The sequence below is a fragment of the Orcinus orca genome, chromosome 1, assembly GCF_937001465.1.
Source record: "Orcinus orca chromosome 1, mOrcOrc1.1, whole genome shotgun sequence".
NCBI classification, from domain to species: Eukaryota; Metazoa; Chordata; class Mammalia; order Artiodactyla; family Delphinidae; genus Orcinus; species Orcinus orca.
This window is the reverse complement of record NC_064559.1, coordinates 59076116-59100173: the sequence shown is the minus strand read 5'-3', so window position 1 is coordinate 59100173 and position 24058 is coordinate 59076116. Positions and strand designations below refer to the sequence as shown.

At 37.7% G+C, this 24058-nt stretch overlaps 1 protein-coding gene across 15 annotated transcripts in view; it reads left to right on the top strand.

Moving 5' to 3' along the window:
• Positions 1-24058, top strand: part of PRRC2C (proline rich coiled-coil 2C) — a 98568-nt gene that overhangs the window by 13776 nt on the left and 60734 nt on the right. For 10 of the 15 annotated variants that reach the window (XM_033428070.2, XM_012533013.3, XM_012533009.3 and 7 more), the window contains exons 2-6: positions 13750-13915; positions 15457-15634; positions 17023-17132; positions 18240-18365; positions 20321-20541. In XM_033428070.2, the coding sequence (XP_033283961.1) occupies positions 13804-13915; positions 15457-15634; positions 17023-17132; positions 18240-18365; positions 20321-20541 (747 nt within the window). In that variant the 5' untranslated portion in view covers positions 13750-13803. The remainder of the gene's footprint in view (positions 1-13749; positions 13916-15456; positions 15635-17022; positions 17133-18239; positions 18366-20320; positions 20542-24058) is intronic. The other 5 variants (XM_012533011.3, XM_012533008.3, XM_004269754.4 and 2 more) reach the window with 3 other exon arrangements.

Here is a 24058-nt window from a genome sequence, read left to right as displayed (position 1 = left end):
CTTTATTTTTATATTTGTATGTGATACTTGACTGTTATTAGTATATATTTTCCTATATTTGTTCAATAAAACATTTGTTGAATGTGTCCAGCAGGCTCATCTGGAAATGGTTGCAGTTTCTTTTTAATGTTAACAATTTGAGTGGGACATTGTGCTGTGTTTCCCAGAGGAACTAAACAATCACCATAAGAATAAGGAGGAAAGAGGTAAACAGAGGCTGGATACCTAGAAGCCCATGGAGGCCAGAAAGATTATGATTCTGTCATTTAATTGAATTTTGCAAATTGGTGATTTGCAAAAGTATGAGGTTCCTCCCTCCCCCCCAAATATACTAGATTTTAAATACTAGATTTTAAATACTTAATATTTTTGGTATCAAATACTTTTAATTATTTTGTAATCGTAGGTGAGTCACCTTAGAATCTTACAATTTTTGGCACTGATGGAATTTTAGAGGTGGTACCTAATCTCTTGATGTGGAAATCTCTTACAGATTTTTTTTCCCACAAATTTTCCGCCTACAATACCTATCCTTTCATGAAAACCATCTTTTTGTTACCACTGTTTGTTATTCTTTCATTTCAAAAAGTTGATGTTTATATTATGGTAAACTGCTGCCTTCCAAATTTCCCTTGGACCTTTTGGAAACAGTCTGTTGGCTTTAAAAGCACTGGCTTCCTTTTTTTTTTTTTCTTTTTTCTTCCTTTCTTCCATCTTAACTTTTTTTTTTTTTTGGTCAAAAAAGGTAATATGTATTTATTCAAAATTCGGAAAATGTAGGTGCATGTTTTGCTACATCTAATTTCAGTGAAAAAAATGCTAGTTTCTTACCAGCATTGCTCAGTTATAGAACCTTGAATTTAGAGAGATGTTTACTTTCTCTTTCCTTAAACAGAGAAAGGGGATGTGTTATTCAAAAAGCTTTATTTTGGAGACTGACCCTCAGCCCTTAATGATTTAGATTTTTTTAGGTACATAGTAGACAGGGTAGTAATATAAAAAATAGGTGTTTTTTTGGGCCATGCCGCACAGCTTGAGGGTTCTCAGTTCTCTGACCAGGAATTGAACCTGGGCCACAGCAGTGAAAGCCCAGAATCTTAACCACTAGGCCACCAGGGAACTCCCAGAATGCTATTTTTAAAACAAAGACAAGCCTTTGCTCAGAATTCAGTGGTTTCCCATTGTTTCAAAGATAAAGTTTTTAATCCTAATAGGCCCACCTCATCCAACCTTCTTTCTCTCCTTCAGCTGTCCCTTTCTTACTAGCTTCTGCTTCCCCAGCTTTTTTGAACACGGTTAGCATATCAGGGCCGGAGGTCCTTTGCATTTGGTTTTTCTTCAACCTTGAAGCTGCCTGTTTGCCCTTTAGATCCAAGTCAGAAGCTCTCTCCTCAGAGAGGCCTTTAGTGATCAACTTATCTAAAGTAGTTCCACCCTTTCTAAAGTAGTTTCCACCCTTTCATGTTGTCCTGTTTGGTTTTATTTATGGCATTTGTCACCATCTGAAATGATTTTATTTACCTATTATTTGAATCACCAAACTAGAAAGTAAGACCGGAGAGAGCAGATTCTTACCCCTTGTATCTCCAGTGCACAGAATAGCATACATAGTAGGTGTTCAGTAAATGTTTCAAAATATGGATCACTTAATGACTGACATAGATTATAAATAAATTTTACCACATACCATATTGTAGTGAATATCCTTACATGTATGTGTATTTTGCACGCATTAGTATTTTTTTAGGATAGATTCTTAAACTTTGTTTTAAGCTATGCTGCTGGGTTCTAAACCATTCTTAGCTCTCTACCCAAGCCTTACAAAACAGACCACAGACTGGATTTGGCCATAGGCCTTAGTTTGCCAAAGCCTGCCTTTAGTTCATTGTAAATAGCATGTGAATTGTCTCTGTTTAATGTCAGAATTCCCTTGTGAAATCACCTGGGCCAGACACTTCGGGGGTGGGCAGCTTTTGGACAACTTTTTTTTCCCCATTGTTTTTACCTGTTTATTTTGAGCCAAATCTGGTAATTTCTGTTTTCCTAGAAAACCCTTATTTCAAAGCCTTCTCTTCATGTGTGTATTTTATATCATCTTTCTCATTCTTAGTGTTAACTTAAAATTAGAGTGATTCAGCTAATTTATATATATTTTTTCCAAAAGAGCCAGCTCTTGAATTTATCAGTAGTTATTTTTTTTTTAATTTGATTTTTCTTTTCTGCTTTTTTTTGGGTAACTTTTAAAACATATTGTTTTGTCTGGTAATGAAAGTCCTTAAGAGCATTCCTTTGAATTATATGATTCTGCGCTTTATGGTTTGATAAGAGGTGTGTTTGTTTTTCACTTTCAGTTGATTTTCTTCTACATTTCTAGTTTTGTCTATTAACTTTGTAGCCACAGGAATATTAAACTACTGTCTTATCAATCCCAGGAACAAAAACAGTTTGTTGATTCCTTGTTTATGATGTTCTGACATTTTTTTTTCTGCTCTGGTATGAGCTGTATTATTACATTGTTCTTCATTACTCCTTCTCAGAGCTACTGATTTCTCCAATTTCATATCTTGCCAGCCTGTTTCCCTCCCTGCCATCCCTGCCCTCTTCCCTTGTACAAATGAAAAACACTACTGTAGGGACTTCCCTGGTGGGGCAGTGGTTAAGAATCCGCCTGCCAATTCAGGGGACATGGGTTCAATCCCTAGTCCAAGAAGATCCCACATGCCGTGGAGCAACTAAGCTTGTGTGCCACAACTGCTGAGCCTGCGCTCTGGAGCCTGCGAGCCACAACTACTGAGCCTGCGAGCCACAACTGCTGAAGCCCGCACACCTAGAGCCCATGCTCCGCAGCAAGAGAAGCCACCGGAATGAGAAGCTCACGCACTGCAGCAAAGAGTAGCCCCCACTCACCTCAACTAGAGAAAGCCCGCACACAGCAACGAAGACCAAATGCAGCCAAAAAAAAAAAACAAAAGAAAAAAACCACTATTGTATATCTCCTATATTAATATTCTACTTTACTTCTGACATTTCTGGTCACCACGTGGAGGGCAGGGTTCCCCACACCAAGCAGTTAGATTCTCCAGCCACTGTCTGGGTGTCCTGAAATTTAACTCAATTCTGATCTAACTACCCAGAGATAGCATTATATCCCAGAGATTAATAAGGGCTCAGTCCCACAAGACTGTCCCCTCAAATACTTCAGATGCCAGTTGAAAGTCCAGATTGTTAACGATTGTTAACCATGCTGTTAGCTAACTGGCTGGCTGGCTGTAAATCATGTTTGATTAATTTGCTAGAGCAGTTCACAGAACTCAGGAAAACAATTTACTTGCTAGATTACTGGTTTATTACAAAGATATTAAAGTATGGGAGTGAATGAAAAGATGTACAGGGCAAGGTCCAGAAGAGTCCCAAGCACATGAGTTTTTGTCCCTGTGTAGTTTATGGAGCTCCATCCTCCAGGAAGTGCTCCCAACCTTAATGGAGGCATGAATAATTAAATCTTTGGCCAATGGTGATTAATTCAACCTCCAGCTCCTCTCCCTACCCTGGAGGAGAGGAGGATGCTGTTGAAAGTGCCAGCCCTCTAATCACTTGGTTGATTCCCCTGGCAACCAGCCCTCACCCCTAGAGGCCTTCTGGAGTCACTACACTAACTTATCCTCAGGTGTGGTTGTAAGGGGCTTGTTATGAATAACAAAAGATACCTTTATCTCCTATTATTTAGGAAATTCCAAGGGTTTTAGCCCTGTGTCAGGAGTGGGGCTGAAGACCAAGTATAATTTTCTTATAAATCACAATATCATACCTTGCAGTCTACACTCCACTTACAATAAATTTGTGTAAATATCTGTAATAACTTCATTTCTAATCCCTGTTGTTTGCTTGGAATCTAGGGGTCCTTGATCTTTTTAAAAATATTTTTTATTGACATAAAATAAACTGCACATACTTAAAGTATACTGTTTGATGCTTTGCATATACACATCATGAAACTCTTACCACAGTCAAGATAATGAACATATCAAGAAAAATTTCCTTCTGTTCCTCCCAGTTCCTATCCATAGGCAATCACTGATCTGCTTCCTGTACCATAGATACATTTGCATTTTGTAGTGTCGACTGAAAAAAAAGCACAACCTAAAAGTTGAGAATTACGTTTTATTTGGCGGACAAAACTGAAGACTTAAGCCTGGAAGTTAGCCTTTCAGATGGCTCTTAGGGACTAGTCCAGAGAGATAAGGGAGGAGCCAGGATATATAGAAGTTTTGCAACAAAACCCAGGTAGTTGGAACATCAAAAAAGGTTAAGGTTAATTAAAGAAAACCAGATGTCTCAAGTTAATGAATTTAGCTCTTTTCTAGTATGGGAAGATGCAAGGGTCTGGGCTTATTGAAATCATTCCTTTGATATGCACCTTAACTCTCTAGGACCAGTATCCTCCTTTTTCTCCAACCTGGATCCCCTCAGGGTGCACAGTTGGCGGTGGCTGCTGTAGCTACTGGCTTGTTGGCCTGCGGCAACATCCTTTGTTTACTGATATGGGAGGCAACATTTTTCATCCACAGTTGAATTCAGTATATAGTGTATATGTTGGGAGTCTAGCTTCTTTCCTTCACCATAATGACTTTGAGATTTATGCATGTTGTTACATTTATCAGTAGTTCATTCTTTTTTATTACTTGGGTATTCATTCCATTTATGTATATACCACAATATGGTTATCCAGTAACCTGTTCGTGAACAGTTGGGTTGTTGCCAGTGCTTGCCTATTACAAATAAAACTATGAACCAGAGTACAAGTCTGAGTCTTCATATGGACATATATTTTCATTTTCTTGTATAAACATTGGGAATGGAATTGGGATTGTACGGTTTGGGGATTTTTTTCCTTTTAAAGAAGCTGCCAAACTGTTTTCCCAAGTGGTTATACCATTTTACATTCCCACGAGCAGGCTACGAGAGTTCCAGTTCTTCCACATCCTTGTCGACACTTGGTATAATTATTCCGTAGTTTTAGCCAATACGGTAGAAGTATGGAGTTATCTTACTGTGGTCTAAATTTGCATTTCCCAAATACTAATGGTGCTGAAATGCTGAATATCTTTACACGTGTTTATTTGCCACTTGTGTATCTCTGGTGAAGTGTCACATCCTGTGCCCTTTAAAAATAATTGGGTCATGTGTTTTATTATTGAGTTCTGAGAGTTTTGTACATACTCTGGATAAAAGTGTTTCGTCAGATACATGATCTGCAGATGTTTTTTCCCAGACAGTAGATTGTGTTTTCATTGTCAACCGTGAGAACTTTCAAAAGGCAAAAGTCTAGTTTAAAAATTTCATCTTTTATGGATTGTGAGCCCCGCCCCCACCCCCACCAGCATGCGGCTTGCAGGATCTTAGTTCCCCAGCCAGGGACTGAACCCACGCCTTTGGCAGTGAAAGCTCTGAGTCCTAACCACTGGACTGCCAGGGAATTCCCTATGAATTGTGTTTTTAGTGTACTATCTAAGAAGTCTTTATATTTAACCCAGGGTCACAAAGATTTTCTCCTATGGTTTCTCTAGAAGTTTTTATAGTTTCAGGTTTTACCTTTTGTCTGTGGTCCTTTTTAAAAAATTTGAGATATTTTTAACATATGATGTCATATAAGTTTAAGGTGTATTTTTGTGCATTTATATATTGCAGTGTGATTAATTATGCACGTGATGTGTGGAGGTTAAGCATTAGCTTAAACCTCCACACATCACGTGCATAATTATCATTTAAGATCTTAGCTCGAAAAATCTACAAACAGTAAATACTGGAGAGGGTGTGGAGAAAAGGAAACCCTCTTGCACTGTTGGGGGGAATGTAAATTGATACAGCCACTATGGAGAACAGTATGGAGGTTCCTTTAAAAAACTACAAATAGAACTACCATACGACCCAGCAATCCCACTACTGGGCATATACCCTAAGAAAACCATAATTCAAAAAGAGTCGTGTACCACAGTGTTCATTGAAGTTCCGTTTACAATAGCCAGGTCATGGAAGCAACCTAAGTGTCCATCGACAGATGAATGGATAAAGATGTGGCACATATATACAATGGAATATTACTCAGCCACAGAAAGAAACGAAATTGAGTTATTTGTAGTGAGGTGGATGGACCTAGAGACTATCATACAGAGGGAAGTAAGAAAGAGAAAAACAAATACCATATGCTAACATATATATATGGAATCTAAAATAAAAAGGTTCTGAAGAACTTAGAGGTGGGATAGGAATAAAGACGCAGACATAGAGAGTGGACTTGAAGACATCGGAAGGGGGAAGGGTAAGCTGGGACGAAGTGAGAGTGGCATGGACTTATATATACTACCAAATATAAAATAGATGGCTAGTGGGAAGCAGCCACATAGCACAGGGAGATCAGCTCGGAGCTTTGTGACCACCTAGAGGGGTGGGATAGGGAGGGTGGGAGGGAAACGCAAGAGGGAGGAGATATGGGGATATATGTATATGTATAGCTGGTTCACTTTGTTATAAAGCAGAAATTAACACACCATTTTAAAGCAATTATACTCCAATAAAGATGTTTAAAAAAAAAAAAAAAGATCTTAGCGGCTTCGAAATACATATACAATGTTGTTGACCATAATCATAATACTGTACATTAGGTCTCCAGAACTTACCCCATCTTCTAACTGCAAGTTTGTACCCTTTGCTATGGTCCATTTTGCATTGAGTTTTGTATATTTTTGTATTCGTTCATTCATTCAGCTAGCTGGCTGCACTGGGTCTTAGTTGCGGCATATGGGATCTTTGTTGTGGCATGTGGGATCTAGTTCCCTGAACAGGGATGGAACCCTGGGCCCCCTGCATTGGGGGCACGGAATCTCATCCACTGGACCACCAGGGAAGTCCCAAGTTTTGTATATCTTTCTATATTCTGTTCTGTTGATCTGTTTTACACTGTTATTACAGTGTCTTCATTGCTGCTTTATAAGTCTTGAAATCAGGTGACATTGGCCCTCCAACATTATTTTTCTTTTTAAAATTCTTTTGCTTATCGTAGAAAAACTCCCTCTGAGGTTTTGTTTGGGATTGCTTTGAATCTGCAGATAAACTTGGCAAGAATTGACATATTATTGGGTCTCTTGACCCACAGATATGGCCTATCTCCATTTATCTAGGTCTTCTTTAGTGTTTTGTAGTTTTCAGTATACAAATATTGCACAATTTTTGTCAGATATATCCCTAAGTATTTCCTAGTTTTAATTGCTGTTATAAGTTGTACTTTAATTTCTGATTGTTCGTTGCTACTATGCACTGATATAATTGATTTTTATATGTTGATCTTGTATACAACCTTGCTTAACTCTCTTCTTAGTTCTAGTAGCTTTTTTTAGACTTAGTCAGATTTTCTACGTATATGATCATGTCAGCAAATAGACAGTTTTATTTCATCCTTCCCCATCTGACTTCCTCCCCCCCCCCCCTTGTCTTACTGCACTGGCTTAGAAATTCTAGAACAGTGTTGAACAGAAGTGGTGAGAGTTGATAGCCTTTCTTTGTTCTTTAGAACATGGGTTAAGCATTCAGTCTTTTACCATTAAGTATGATGTTGCTATAGGTTTTTGTTTTTTATTAGTAGACTATTTTTTTAAAATAGGTTGTAATAGATGCCCTTTATCAGGCTGAGTCTTAATTTCCTGAGAAGATTTTATCAGAAATGGGTGTTGTGTTTTGTGAGATACTTTTTCGGCATATATTGAGATAATTGTGTGTGTGTTTTAGTTTACTATATGGTGAACTGTGGCTTCTCCCGCTGCGGAGCCTGATGCACAGGCTCAGCGGCCATGGCTCACGGGCCCAGCCACTCCGCGGCATGTGGGATCTTCCCGGACCGGGGCACGAACCTGTGTCCCCTGCATCGGCAGGCGGACTCTCAACCACTGCGCCACCAGGGAAGCCCCGTTGGTCATTTCTGAAAGTATTTTTGCTGGATATGGAATTCTAGGTTATCAGTTTTTTCTTTCTAAGTATGTGGCTGCAACATTTTCTCACTTGCATGGTTTCCAACAAGGATTCTGCTCAAATTTTTTTGTTGTTGTTGTTAAACCTCTTAGTTCCTCTTAGTTTAAACCAGGGATTGAACCCGCACCCTTGGCAGTGAAAACGCAGAGTCCTAACCACTGGCCACCAGGGAATTAATTCCCTCTGCTCTAACTCTTATGTTTGTTTCTCTTATTGCTTTTCAGATTTTCTCTTTATCACTAGTTTTGAACAATTTTATTATGATGTGCTTTGGTATGGTTTAGTTCATATTTCTTATGCTTGGACTTCGTTGAGTCTTTTGCATCTGTATTTATAGTTTTCATCAGATTTTGTAAGATTCTGGCCATTATTTTTTCTTTCACCCCACCTCCTTGAGCGACTCCAGTTACACATAGATTAGGCTGTCTAACTCTGTCTCAGGGCTTATCTTTCATGTCTCTGTATTTAATCTTTTTACTTGTTGAACATATAGAATGCAGTTATATAAAATAACTTAACATTTTTGTCCACTAATTCTGATACCTAGGTCAGCTAGATTGGTTTCAGTTGATTGATTCTTCTCTTCAATAAGGTTCATATTTTCCTGCTTCTTTGCCTGCGTAGTTTTTAATTAAATTGTTCAATGTGGATTTTGCCTTCTTGGATGCTGGATATTTTTCCATTTTTTAAAATAAACATTCTTTAGATTTGCTTGGGACTCAGTTACCAGAAACAGTGTGATTTAAAGTCTAGCATGTGAGAATTGGTGCTATTCCCAGTCCTTCCTGAGCAACAGGCACTGTTCCCTCTGATTATTTCAGATGGTTCTTTCCTGGCTTTGGGTGGTTTCCTCACACACGTACATATTGATACTCTGCTGAATACACAAGGGGGAACAGATCCTCTGCAGATCTGTAGCATTTTCTCTTTGTATACCTCTCTTCTTTCCAGTATTATATCCTAGCTACCTTGGTCATCCTGAATGCCCAGCTTCATTTCTTCAACTTAGGGAGTCTCCCAGCCTCCACTTGGATTCTATTCTGAGTTCCCTTCTCAGTGCCATGACCTGGGAGCTCTCCAGGCAATAAGCTCAGGAAACCATAAGGCTCACTTCATTTCTTTCCTCTCTGTTAGGGATCACATCAATTCAGTATCTTAAGTTCTTGTTTTATTTATATATAAGTAAAATTATACACACCTACCTGCACTGGACAGTATATATAAACACATTACATATGCATGTGTACAAAGTGATTCAGGTTTTTTATATATATATATATATATATATATATATAAAAATTCTTTTTCCTACTCTTTTCCATTATGGTTTATTAGTTCCCTGTGCTATACAGTAGGACCTTGTTGTTTATCTATTTTATATATAGTAGTTTGTATCTGCTCATCCCAAACTCCTAGTCTATCCCTCTCCACCCCTCTTACCCCTTTGGTGAAACCACAAGTTTGTTCTCTATGTTTGAGTCTGTTTCTGTTTTGTAAATAAGTTCATTTGTATCATTTTAGATTCTACATGTAAGTGATATCATATGGTATATGTCTTTCTCTTTCTGATTTCACTTAGTATGATAATCTCCAGGTCCATCCATGTAGCTGCAAATGGCATTATTTCATTCTTTTTTATGACTGAGTAGTATTCCATTGTGATACATACCACATCTTTATCCATTCATCTGTCGATGGACACTTAGGTTGCTTCCATGTCTTGGCTATTGTAAATAGTGCTGCTATGAACATAGGGGTGGGGTGCATGTATCTTTTCATATTAGAGATTTCTCTGCATATAGGCCCAGGGGTGGGATTTCTGAAAGTGCCCACATATAACTGGCAAACCATTAGAGTGCAATTGGCTTTTCTGATTTATCCAGTCTTATTGTTTATGGCTTTAAATTCTTTGTCTTTAGAAATGCATGATCTTTTATAGAAATAGGTACATTGTGATAGCTTGTTCTTATCTTTGATTGAATTATCTTTTGAATGCATTTGTACTAGCTTCAATCATGTATTTATAATTTACTTTTGGAGGGGGGTAGTAGGTACTATAAAGTCTTCTTGGGTTTTATACTGGAAAGGCTCATAGGATATGAAAGAATAAATTTATTCTCTATTCTAATGGCCTGAGAAGCTGACTCCCTGGCCATATTTCTTACCTCAGAATATACCCAGTATGTATTTTGTTTATCTGTTTGGTGAAAGAGCATGTACTGAAGGGCATACCATAGAGGCAGTAGTTTATTAATAGGGGAAGGAGAAACTTTGTACAGAATTTTGAACCTTAAAAAGAACTACTCAAACTTGAATTTTATTATATATTTACAGGAGTTTTCTTTTTTTTTTTGTATTTGGAAATTCCTTATAATTTAAAGGAAATTTTTTAGTTTATTTAACTCTTAAGTAGGAAAATTAAGGTTCATTTTGTGATTATTTCCAGGCTCTAATGTTTTGTGATGGCTGAGTTGAATTAGATACTCTGTCACCCTACAGTTAAATTGTGTTATGTTAACTTTGTTTTCCTTGTGTAAGCCTATGGACAAGCTGAACTGCCCTATCTTGTTAATTTTGTTTACTTATAAAATTGAACATTTTAATACATTTGCTTAGTGGTATTTCTCTATAGTGAATTGTTTGTTACATATAGCATTAATATTTGGGTTTCTGCAAGTTTTTTTCTTCAATTTGTTGACTTCTTACATAACATTTGCATTTTGTCAAATGTTGAGGTATTTTCCCTGTTGACTCTCAACTTAATATTTTTAACTACAGTTTTCCTCTCGTGATTTGTGAATATTCGGTAGGTTTGCTTCTGAAACGTTTAATGTGAAATACATGCCTGTGTTGTAGGTAAAGTTGAAACTTTATTCAAAACAAAGGAGAAATGTAAACAGGAAGTAGAATTATGTAGGAACACAGAGTTCTGGGCTGGAGATATAAATTTGGCATGATCGGTTGGTAGTTGAAGCCTTAGAATTGGATGAGATTTCCTACAGAGATGAATTTAGAAGGAGAAAGAAGGTGAGGACAGGATGGGTAGCACAGAAGGAAGGATTGGCCTTAGATGGAATGGGAGGAAAGATACACTTCCTTTATTGCAGTGGTTCTGAAGACTGCTTACATATTAGAATTGACTGAGGAGCATTTTCAAAATAAGGATTGATGATGAGATCCCACCTCACATGCCTAGAAACTTTTTTTTTTAATAAATTTATTTATTTTTGGCTGCATTGGGTCTTCCTTGCTGCACGCAGGCTTTCTCTAGTTGCAGTAAGCAGGGGCTACTCTTCGATGTGGTGCGTGGGCTTCTCATTGCAGTGGCTTCTCTTTGTTGCAGAGTATGGGCTCTAGGTGCACAGACTTCAGTAGTTGTGGCATGCAGGCTCAGTAGTTGTGGCTCACAGGCTCTAGAGCGCAGGTTCAGTAGTTGTGGCGCACGGGCCTAGTTGCTCCATGGCATGTGGGATCTTCCCAGACCAGGGCTCGAACCTGTGTCGCCTGCATTGGCAGGCAGATCCTTAACCACTGTGCCACCAGGGAAGTCGCAAACTGGTATGTTTTAAATCCCCAGGTGATTTTAATGTGTGGCAAGAGTTAAGGATCGACCACTGCTTAGCATATATCTGTTTGTAGTAAGTCAGTGAGTCTTGAACTTTTGTGTTTTTCAGAATCACTGGGAGGGCTTTCTAAGGCACAGTGGTTGGCCCCATCCTCAGTTTGATTCAGTAGGTATGGGTTGGAGCCTGAGAATTTGCATTTCTAACAAGTTTCTAGATGATGCTGAGAACCACTGTAACAGTAGGTGAAGGAAAGGAAACCCTTAGGAAAGATGGATGTAGATGCTGGTGGGCTTGTAGGTTTGCCCCTAGGAAGTTTAAGGAGTTTCTTTCTTAACGTTGCGTTGTTTATGATGTAGGCACGTTAGGGTCTCCACTAAGAGTGCTGCATGAGTAGTTGTAGTGTTAAGAGGGGTTTGAGGATTCTTAGGTGTTAAAATTGCCATCAAATGAGGGTGAAAGAACAAGTTGACTTTTTATTATATGTCAGTTAATTTTTTTTCACCTTGAAGAAAGATCTCCTTGAATCTTAGTTCTGTCGTCTGATGAATATGCACTGTCCTCTTTTGTCACTGGAGCTGAATATTCTTCCTGTATATCTTTGTCCATGTTATTGGTGAAAATATGTCAACAGGATAGATTCTCGGAGTATATAGATAGCTCTCTTCACACCGTCATCGTTAGCACCCTTGGGATAAAATTAATTATATACATTCTGCCACATATGATTGTAAGCCATCTTATATTCATTAATGTAGTTCTTTTGGTTTCAGATGAGTCGTTTTCACAATTTATTTCAAGGAAAGATGGTCTATCGTAAATGTATACTTGGAGAAGCTAAGTGATTACAGTTACATGGGGAGGAGGCAGCATGGTGTAAATGGACTGACCCAGAAGCCTTGATTTCAAATCCAATCTTGTTTACCTATGAACACCAGTTTCCTTATCTGTAAAATCAGAATACTAACTGTATCATAAAGTTACTAGACTGAAATGAGATAACAGATGTGAAAATTATTGATAAATTTTATGGAACGCCATAAATATTGTGGCAGGTGATATGAATATAAAATCACGTCTCTGCAGGTGATGCTTATTCTGCAATTGACAAATGTAAAACCAGTACATAAAATGATTTTTATGATGGTAGGGTCTACACAGGCATTCCTTGACTTTGAATGCTTTTTGCATTATATACTACTCTGTGTTATCTTTAGCTCCCATGCTTTTAGCTGTTGATGGTTTATTGGTAGAATTCACCGCCTCCTGTCCTACGTCCACCCTGAAAACAAAATAAACAAAACAAACAGAAAAAATCCAACTCCTAAGGTTGATAATGTACACCTCACTAAATTGAAGGGAAATAGTATGAGAGCTAATTTGTGTCTTTTGCCCTGTTTATTAATAAACTAGTTTTTAATTGGGTACATGAGTTCCAAAGATGAACATTCTCTTTGTATATGAATGTTCATTAAAATACTATGTACTTCTAATAACTTCTTATATATACAGAGATTTGTTTTGACAAGTGTACACCATTTCTTGAACACTTACTCCATAGCCATGAAATAGAATATTGTTTTTATGTACTTTGGGTTTATAAAGAAGTATCTACCCTTTGCAGAACATCGAGAAAATAGAATGTTCTTTCTATTCTAAACTGTTAAACTAATAGATCTTTGTTAGACACATACTGCCTGAAAACACAGGCATGCAGTTTATAGGGAAATGATGTTATCCTTCTGTCATGTTTGGATTCCATATGTGTAAGCTGATCATGCCAGTCATCTCAACCCTATTAAGTTGAATGATATTTGTTTATTAAATAGAAAGACATTATCCATAGATTCACTGTATTTGAACTGTTCATCTCAGTATGGATTGAAACCCTTATTCTCTATAGTGTAGTTAAATGGTTACAAATCATAAACAATATACTCACCAAGCACATGGAAGTTTATTTTGATTAATTTTGTCACATTTTGGTTGTTGGAATTTTACAGGCTCTTGAAATTATTGTTGATGTGAGTTATTGAAGATTGACTTAATTTCTCATGTTTTTATTTTTCAGAATTTCTGTGAACATTTGAATTTACTAACAGCATTTAGTAAACTAATTCTAAAGTTTTCCTCCTTGTTTTTCTTTCTTATGTGCATCTTAAAGACTGGTTTTAAGGGGTGTGGCAGGACGTTCTGGACTCGATGAGTTTCCACTGAAATGTCGGAGAAGTCAGGCCAGAACACAAAAGCAAAGGATGGGAAAAAGTATGCGACACTCAGTTTATTTAATACTTACAAGGGTAAATCATTAGAAACTCAGAAAACCACAGGTGAGTAAAATCAAGTGGCATTTATATTTTTTATAGTTTTCATGGTTTTGTTTTATTACTGTAAATGACACACTAGGGCTATTGCTATTAGGATCTAGGGCAAACATATGTTAATGCAGCCCTGTTTACATTGGGCTTTTTATATACGTACACATCTTTGAAGGGATATGAATTTTTTTAGGCTGAAAATTTATAAATGTTATAAAATATGGTTTTTTTTCCTGTTTGTTGTCATCAGAAAATAAATAAAACTATGTGGTTCCAAAAGGGAGACTTGGTCAATGAAATTAATAGGCATAAATATTAGTGGATTTATTCTACCACTTTTTTTTTTTTTTTTTTTTTTTTTTTTTTAATTCTACCACTTTTAGTTATGGACGAGAGAGTCCTGTGGTTCTTAGTTTTGTTTTGTTTTTTAATACCTTGAACCCAGTGTTTACAGTGAAGAGTGAAAACTGGACCATGTACACATGATAGCTATATGGTGCATTAACAGTGTTCATTATGTACATAAAGGTAGCATATTTCTTCTTCTCTAAAATTTATTCAAGTATAGTTGATTTACAGTAGTGTTAATTTCTGCTGTACAGAAAAGTGATTCAGTTATACATATACATACAATCTTTTCATATTATTTTCCATTATGGTTTATCACAGGATATTGAATACAGTAGCTCCTTGTTGTTTATCCATTCTGTATTTAATAGTTTGCATCTGCTAACCCCAAACTCCCAGTTCACCCCCCCACTCCCCTCCCCCTTGGCAACCATGAGTCTGTCCTCTATGTCTGTGAGTCTGTTTCATATCATGTTTATTCTTTAACGTATGAAGTTTCGAGTTTAAAATCGATTCCCTGGAAAAATTAAAAAACAGCATTGTCAGTGTTTTCTTTTTCATAGTTTATAGAGTTGGTTCAGTTGTTAGAATTTTCTTTTTTTAATGTATGTTCTATTTTATTTATTTTCTGTATACTCTATTTTATTTATTTATTTATTTTTGGCTGCCTTGGGTCTTTGTTGCTGCGCGCGGGCTTTCTCTAGTTGTGGCGAGCGGGGGCTACTCTTCATTGTGGTTCCCAGGCTTCTCATTGCGGTGACTTCTCTTGTTGCAGAGCATGGGCTCTAGGTGCACGGGCTTCAGTAGTTGTGGTGCGTGGGCTCAGTAGTTGTAGCTCATGGGCTTAGTTGCTCTGCGGCATGTGGGATCTTCCTGGACCAGGGCTTGAACCCGTGTCCCGTGCATCGGCAGGTGGATTCTTAACCACTGCGCCACCAGGGAAGCCCAGAAGCGTGGAGTCTTAACCACCGGACTGCCAGGGAAGTCCCAGTTATTAGAATTTTTAAAGCATCTGCTCAGTGGCTTGATAGTTAATTTTAGTATAATTTCTACATTGGGTTATGTTGCAGGTGTGTGGCTTAGTTTTAATTTTTTCATTTTAAAATAGAAAATAATAATTCAAGATCCCGTTAATTCCTATTGTCTTTTTATTTTGTTTTAAGAATAAAATAGTTACTAAGAAAGTTGATGTTACTGATCTTTAGTTGCAGCTCGACATGGATTGCAGAGTCTTGGAAAAGTTGGTATTTCACGGCGTATGCCTCCACCTGCTAACCTCCCAAGTCTCAAAGCGGAAAACAAAGGCAATGATCCTAATGTGAACATCGTACCTAAAGATGGCACAGGATGGGCATCAAAACAAGAGCAACACGAAGAAGAAAAGTGAGTCAAAGTCTGTTAAAGAATGAAATCATTCCCCTTTCTTTGTGGGAACTTATGTTTGAGTTCGTTACGTGCTAGGTGTTGTGCTATGCCCTTTTTTATATAGTCAACTTTTGTGTTTTATATAGTCAACTTTTGTGTCATTTTTCCTATGCGTGGGTTTAGTGGCAGTATTTTTATGTGTCAGGGTAGAACAGTTGACAGAATTGCTAATCACAGTTTTCCTTGTATCATACACTGTCGGGCTCCCTCCTATCCCATCCTCACCAAATCAGGCATTCTCTTTCTAAAATGATTTAAGAGTTGATTCTGTTAACTACTTTTCATGAAGCTAAGAGTTTCTGTCTGCCTGATTCATTGAAACTATACCTGACGCACATCATAGGTGCTCAAGTAATATTATTTGAATGAATAAAGAATTCACAAGAAAGCTGGCGTGGAATTAGTAATATCCCGCTTAATCATCATTCATTCAATAAATATTTAGCATTCTGTGTCATGGATTATTCAGGGCTCTTGGTTTATTAAATGACCAATCTAAGTAGTGGTAGTTTTTAAAAATAACACAAGAACATTAATACTTAATGCTTTTTGCCTATATCTGTTACTAAATTTCTATATTCTGGTTTGGGGAGCTTTATATAATAAATACAACTGCTTGGGTGAAGCTTACTAAAGACTTATTGTTCTCTACTTCTTAGTTGTTATAGAATTATTTTATAGTAGCAAGTCAGTTTTAGATCTAAGTATACCAGAAATATATTGCATTTCTTAAGCCTGTTAACTGCCTTTTTCATTTTTAAGCCTTAACTCATTACAAGAATTGAATAAAACTGTAGACCCCTTTAAAACACCTTTTACTCATGGGGATGCATCAGGCAGGTTGCTGTTACCTCTTTTGATTAACAGTAATATGTACAGTCGTGAAACTGTGGACTGCCAAATGGAGAGCTTGCTTAGCCTTAGCCCCTGGTTAATCCCACCAATCCAGACTGTATGTATGACTATAATGTTATTCCTAATTATAAATGTTCACTTCTTCAAAACAAATTTTTGGTAGCTATGTTCAATAATGAGTGCTTCTTTTTTATCTTTCTTTCTCTTCTTTCCTTCCTTCCTTCTTCCCCTCCTCCCCTCCTCCCTCCCTCCCTTCCTTCCTCCCCTTTTCTTTCCAAAGTTAAAAACAAAGCTGTCATCTCCTTGGGTTATTCATGGGTAGAAATGAAAGGAGACAAAATTTAAAGGAATGTTGCAGAGGGAAAACATGGTGGCGTCCATCTGAGTAAATATGTAGCCAAAATAATTTGTATACAAATTTAGCTTAAATGCAATATTTATTTTATTTAAACATATAATATCTGAAATAATGGAGTCATATTTTTTTTAAGAGCACCAGAAGTTCCACCAGCACAACCAAAACCTGGGGTTGCAGCTCCCCCAGAAGTAGCACCTGCTCCCAAATCATGGGCCAGTAACAAGCAAGGTGGGCAAGGAGATGGTAAGTGGACATTAGTTGGGGAAACTGGTTAGGCTTGATAGTTACTGAACAGCCATGCAGGAGATAAGGGGCGAATTATGGTGTTTTGGCAGGGGTAGAGAACACTGTCAAAAGGTATTATCAGGCCCTGAAAAAAAGGGTCTTGTAAAAATTCTCTTGGGCTACTTAAGTTTCAGTGTTAAGAGCCATGTATGAGCCAATAATAGAGATTAAAGAAGGAGCCTTTAAGGTACCTTGTGCCCCACATTACTCTGTCTTTACCCTACATGACCAGAAAAAATCTTGTGCCTTCAGCTCTGAGACATAAAAGTACCCAGACGTTATGTTGATTGCTAGAAACCATTTTATTTTCCATCTGTGCCCCTAAACCTCTTCTGTTTCCAATATGCTGTTCACGATTTCCGTGGTAGAGAAGACCTAGAGAGTAGCCATAAAGCACAGTAGCTGTAATACTTCCCTCCCTACTAGAAATGATTGGAATCCCCAACAAAACTTAATTTTCCCACTTGCAAAACATATCTATAAAACATTGTATGGAAAAACCCATCTGGGCCCTCAAGCTAATAAAATCAGCTCTTTTAAATATATGGAAGTATAAAAATAAATAGGCGGGCAGGTAGGTAGATAGGTGAATGAGTGAATAGTGAGGTGCAATCAGTATCTCTGCAATAAATTAAAATGAAGCATTTTAGTCTCACCATGATACTTGTAGTGTTGATTCATAAATTCTATTTTAGCAGTATTATTTGAACTGATTCTTAGAGTTATTTATTAGTAAAGGAATTTTACTTATGTTGAAAATGAAAGGAGTCATAATAAAAGAGAAACAGAAGTGAAATTCTCCTTACTTTCCTCATTATCTTTAATGAGTCCACTGGAACAATGTCTGGCAGATTCCTTTCTTAGATTTTTATTTCCTCATGGCTGTTCATTAACTTTCCAAGGGATTCTAATTCTAGATAAATTTAAAAGTTTTATGGATACAAACAGTCATCATTGAAATGTGGAATAAATTATCAAAAAAAGAGAGAGCTCTATCCTGGGAGGGTTTTTGAATTATCTTCAGTATAAAAGTTACATGTAAGGTTTTTTTAAAAATATCCATAGGAATCCAGGTGAATAGTCATTTTCAGCAAGAATTTCCCAGCCTGCAGGCAGCTGGGGATCAAGAAAAAAAAGAAAAAGAATCAGTTGATGACAGCTATGGACCTGGACCCAGTTTACGCCCACCAAGTAAGAATACTTTCTATTTAATAAAAAACCAGAATGAGATTATATTTGTGTTTTATCTTGTGATATAACCTCCTGTCTGCTATTGTTGTATGTATGATGACTCACCTAGTTTGAAAAGGCAGATAGTAACTGTAGTTGCTTGCCACTCAAGTATGGTTTTTACATGAACAGCATCAGTTTAACTTGAGAACTTGTTGGAAGTATATGTCTTGGGCCTCACACCCAACCTACTAAATCAAAAGTCAGCATTTTAACAAGATGCCTAGGTGACTTGGTTGCACATCAATATTTGGTCATTTTTACAATAGTAAAATTTTTTAGCACACCTCCCCAATATGCAAATATTTGTTTATAATTTATATCCATTCGTTTGCTTTCTGTTAATATTCTGAAATCAAACCGAGGAACCAGTCAATTTGGATAGTAAGAGATACTCGTATTATGTACATTATAAAGCAGAAACTAAAAATAGAAATATAAAATCTTTGAGAGATTTTAAAACATCTTATTAATTATATTGGATTCATAGTGTTGTCACCAAATATCTCAAAGAACCCTGTACCATGTACAGGGAAGTTCCTATTTACAGTAATGATTACAAATTCATGTTTTTGATAACCTAATACATTTTCTATCTCTTTGGCTCATTTCTTGCCAGGTCTGGGTAAATCACCTTTTTTAATTTTTATTTTTAATTACTGTAATGTGGTTGATGAGTTTGTATTAGGAATAGATGTGTCAGCTCCACTGTTCTCTTGTTTAGTTTCTTTTCACCAGTTACCTGTTGCTGTGTAACAAATTTGGCAGCTTAAAAAGACAAACTGAACTGGGCTTACCATTTCACACAGTATGTGAGGGTCAGGAATCTGGGAGCCACTTAGCTGGGGGTTCTAGCTCAGGTTTGGTTGGTTCTCTGTCAGCAGAATTGCAGTGAAACTGTCATCCGATGCTGACTTGACTAGGGCTGCTGTTTTAAGCTCTCTCATGGTGGCTCATTTGTATGTGGGCGGCTCACAACGGATTTCCTCAGAAAAAATAAGGAGGGACAGACAGACATCTCTCACCCGAGGTGGAACCCCTAGGCTTTCATAGCCTGTTCTCAGAGAAGACAGCCAACACTCCTGCCTTATTCTACAGGTTACACAGACCAATCCTGGTACACTGCTGAGAGGGGACTACACAGGGTGTGAATAGCAGGAGGTAGAGACCATTCGAACCAAACAAGGTTTCCTTGTAAAACCATTTATCTCTTTTATTTGGTTAAGTGTAGTTGAATCAGGTAATGCAGTCACTAAATCTGCTCACTTGGGCACATGTAACTAGCAATAGTAGACTGAAAACGAATGAGAGCATGCATCACTGTCAATCCTTCTGGGTTATGGAACTCCCTCTGCCCTTCTTCAGGACACCTCAGGTATAACAGTGATTTTAATCTCTGTATCAAAAATTGGTGAAGCTTAATAGGGAAGTTCTAATATTTTCTTCCCTGACCCCAGTATTTGCTTTTGGTGGTACCCTCTGAGGCAGGGGTCCCCAACCCTTGGGCCGCAGACCAGTACCAGTCCACAGCCTGTTAGGAACCAGGCCACACAGCAGGAGGTGAGCGGCTGGCGAGTGAGGAAGCTTCATCTGCCGCTCCCCATCACTCGCATTACCACCTGAACCATTACCCCCCTCCCCCTGTTTGTGGAAAAATTGTCTTCCATGAAACCGGTCCCTGGTGGCAAAAAGGTTGGGGACCGCTGCTCTGAGGTACATCCTCTCTGCTTTGGAAGCCACTGCTCTTGACTACCTAAACACCTTCAAAGTCTAAATTTCTAGTACAGCCTAGATTAGACTTTCACTATTCCTTCACTATGCTTACTTGCTTAACTTCTCTTGAAATGTGCCTAGTTTGGTTTCACTCTGTTCCATTTTCAGATTTTTTTCTTATTTTTTCTCTCTCTTCATACCAGATGTTGCTTGTTGGAGAGATGGTGGTAAATCTGCTAGTTCGCCTTTAACATCTGACCAAGATGAAAAGTCTGGCCAGGATGAAAGCACGACTGGAACATCAGAGCAAAATGATATCCTCAAAGTGGTGGAAAAGAGGATAGCTTGTGGTCCTCCACAGGCTAAACTGAATGGACAACAGCCTGCCCTTGCTTCTCAATACAGAGCTATGATGCCTTCTTACGTGAGTATTGTTGAATCAGCAAGTGGTTAAAAAAGAGGTTTTTGATCTGGATTCCAAGGAAAGAATTGGAATGGGAAAAAGTTGAAGTCTTTATTTTCATTAACATCTAACTAAAAATTAAAATTTTCTTTGATTATGAATTTAGGAATCAAATCACAGAAAGTATCAGTACCCATGTTTTATCCTTAGGGATCATAGGTATTTTCATATCACATTACATTGTTTTTAGGTATTGCAAATATTGTTTATACTCAGCATTCCTTCAAAATAGTTATTAGTGTTATTTAATGAAGCACATACATTACTGTATCACAAATTTGTTTTTTAAATATTGTGGTAACAGAATTTTAGTATAATTGTTTCCTTAGTAATACTGTGTTTTTAATTATACATTTAAAAACATTTCTGTGAGAAGAGGTCCGTAAGATTTATCAGACTGCCAGAGGGGTTGTTCATGGCACAAGAAAAGGATAATACCTGCTTTAGTTCTAAAGTTTTTATTAGTATACCTTGAATTTTTTAAAAAAACTTTTTATAATGGAATATTTTTAACATTCAAAAATAGAAATGATAAAAGAAAGCGTGAGCTTTCTTCCTCCCATAACTACCATACATCTTCAATGGTTATCGATTTGTGGTCCATCTTTTTTACCTGTTTCTCACCACCTGGGATTACTAAAATCCTAGATATATCATCTCATCCATATATATTTTAGGTTATATTTTAAAAGATAAAGACTAGGGAAACGTCCACAGTGCCATTACCACACCTAAAAAGAAATTCTTATTTATTTATTTATTCATTTAATTTTTTTTTTTTTGGCTGCATGGGGTCTTCGTTGCTGCGTGCGGGCTTTCTCTAGTTGTGGTGAGCGGGAGCTACTCTTTGTTGAGGTGCATGGGCTTCTCATTGCAGTGGCTTCTCTTGTGGAACGCAGGCTCTAGGCTTGCAGGCTTCAGTAGTTGCGGCATGTGAGCTCAGTAGTTGTGGCATGTGAACTCAGTAGTTGTGGCTTGCAGGCTCTAGAGCGCAGGCTCAGTAATTGTGGCACACAGGCTTAATTGCTCCACGGCATGTGGGATCTTCTTGGACCAGGGATCGAACCCGTGTCCCCTGCATTGGCAGGTGGATTCTTAACCACTGTGCCACCAGGGAAGTCCCTGAAAATTCTTTTTAAAATACCAAGTCAATATTCTAGTTTCCCTGATTATCTCATAATTAGGATCCAGGTAACATCTATTCTTGAGATGGTTTATATTTTTGTTAGTAATCTTGTTATCTATGGGTACCTCTTTTCCTTTATCGCTTGTTTTCTTTGGAGCATATCTATTACAATTTATTTGTTTTCCTGTGCAATTTCTCATAGTCTGGATTTTGCTGATTCCATCTTTGTAGTTTCATTTAATATATACTTCTGAGGGGAATTCCCTGGCAGTCCAGTGGTTAAGACTCCACACTCGCAATACAGGCACGGGTTCGATCCCTGGTCAGGGAACTAAGATCCTGCGTGCCACACGGTGCAGCCAAAAAGAAAAAAAGAAAAAAGAAACAAAACTTAATAGTGGTTGCGTCTTGGGCAGGGGAAATTTAAAAAATAAACAAATATATATATATATATATATATACACACACAGACACACACACACACACACATATACACGCACACACATATATATATACTTTTGACCCCCATATTTCCTATAAATTAGTAGTTAGATTTGGTGCCCTCATTCATTCGTTTGCTCTCAGTCTACTGTGAAATTATATGGCAAGTTACATGTGCTCAAGTAAATAACTTTACATTTTTTGAGAAAACCATTAATCTCAAAGGAAAGAACAATCTAGTTCATACATTTATTTTTCTTATTACTTAACTCCTAAGTAGTCAAGGTCCAACCATATTTTCTATTTTTTCTTTGTATCATTATTACTTAACCATTCTAAGGTAGAGGGAAATAAATTATTAAATACAATTACTTGTTAAATATTTTCTTAAAAATTTGGGGTGTATGATAAAACAGTCTTATGTGCTAACCTGACCTTGAATAATGATTTGCATCCAAATACTTGTCTCCTAAGATTTTTCAAATTGTGCTTCCAAGGACCCCTGCCTGAATTTCCGGGCGTAGGGGTGGAATGGGATAAGGGGGAAAGGTGAGACCAAGTGAGCTTTGTTCCCAATTTCATCAATGAGTTTATTCAAATAAAACGTTTCACTAAACAAAAACATTTAAAACACCATTATTATGTGTTGAGAACTTATAGTTGTTTCTGCATTTTTTTTTTTTTTTTTTCCTGGCTGTGTTGGGTCTTCGTTGCTGCGCGCGGGCTTTCTCTAGTTGCGCGAGCATGGGCTACTCTTCGTTGCAGTGTGTGGGCTTCTAATTGCGGTGGCTTCTCGTTGCGGAGCACAGGCTCTAGGCGTGTGGGCTTCAGTAGTTGCGGCATGCAGGTCCTAGAGCACATGGGCTTCAGTAGTTGCGGCGTGCAGGCTCAGTAGTTGCAGCGTACGGGCTCTAGGGCACGCAGGCTTCTGTAGTTGTGGCTCGCAGGCTCTAAAAAGTTGGCGTGTATGTAACTCTAGTGCAGGCTCAGTAGTTGTGGTGCAGGGCTTAGTTGCTCTGTGGCATGTGGGATCTTCCAAGACTAGGAATCAAACCCATGTGCCCTGCATTGGCAGGCGGATTCTTAACCACTGCTTCTTGTTGCGGAGCACAGGCTCTAGGCACGGGCTTCAGTAGTTGCGGCACGTGGGCCCTAGAGTGCATGGGATTCAGTAGTTGCGGCGTGCAGGCTCTAGGGCACGCAGGCTTCAGTAGTTGTGGCTCGCAGGCTCTAAAAAGTTGGGGTGTATGCAACTCTAGTGAAGGCTCAGTAGTGTGGCACACGGGCTTAGTTACTCTGTGGCATGTGGGATCTTCCAGGACTAGGAATCAAACCCGTGTCCCCTGCATTGGCAGGCGGATTCTTAACCACTGCACCACCAGGGGAGTCCCCTGTTTATGCAGTTTTTGTGGCAAATTCCTAAATTTCAAACATTTATTAATACCACATGAAATTAATACCTATGCCTAAATAATCAGAAAGATCTAATGCAACTTATCCTATGAACATTTGCCTCCAATAGTGTATTTGCTAATTTCAGTGTAAAGTGTGATGCAACCGAAAATTCTGCAGAGTGTTCCCCAAACAAAAAGCGTCTCCTGTTGTGTTTCAGCTGTTGCTTATCTTAATTAACTTTTGCTCCAACCCTGCTTAGAAATTTCTTGTTTACACAGCACAATCATATAAACATAGCCTTTCTTCTAGTATAAAGTAATTCCCTCATCAGTTTTTTTTAAAGAAAAACTAAACTATTTCAGGATATAAATTATGTATTTAAGATAATACAATTTCATTTTTTTAAACATAATTTAACCTGGATATAAGCAAATAGTAAATAATCAAGCACTCCTTGACACTTCTTCCCTTCCAAATCATAGGATGAATCCTTTGGTGTTATTATTTGTCTTCATA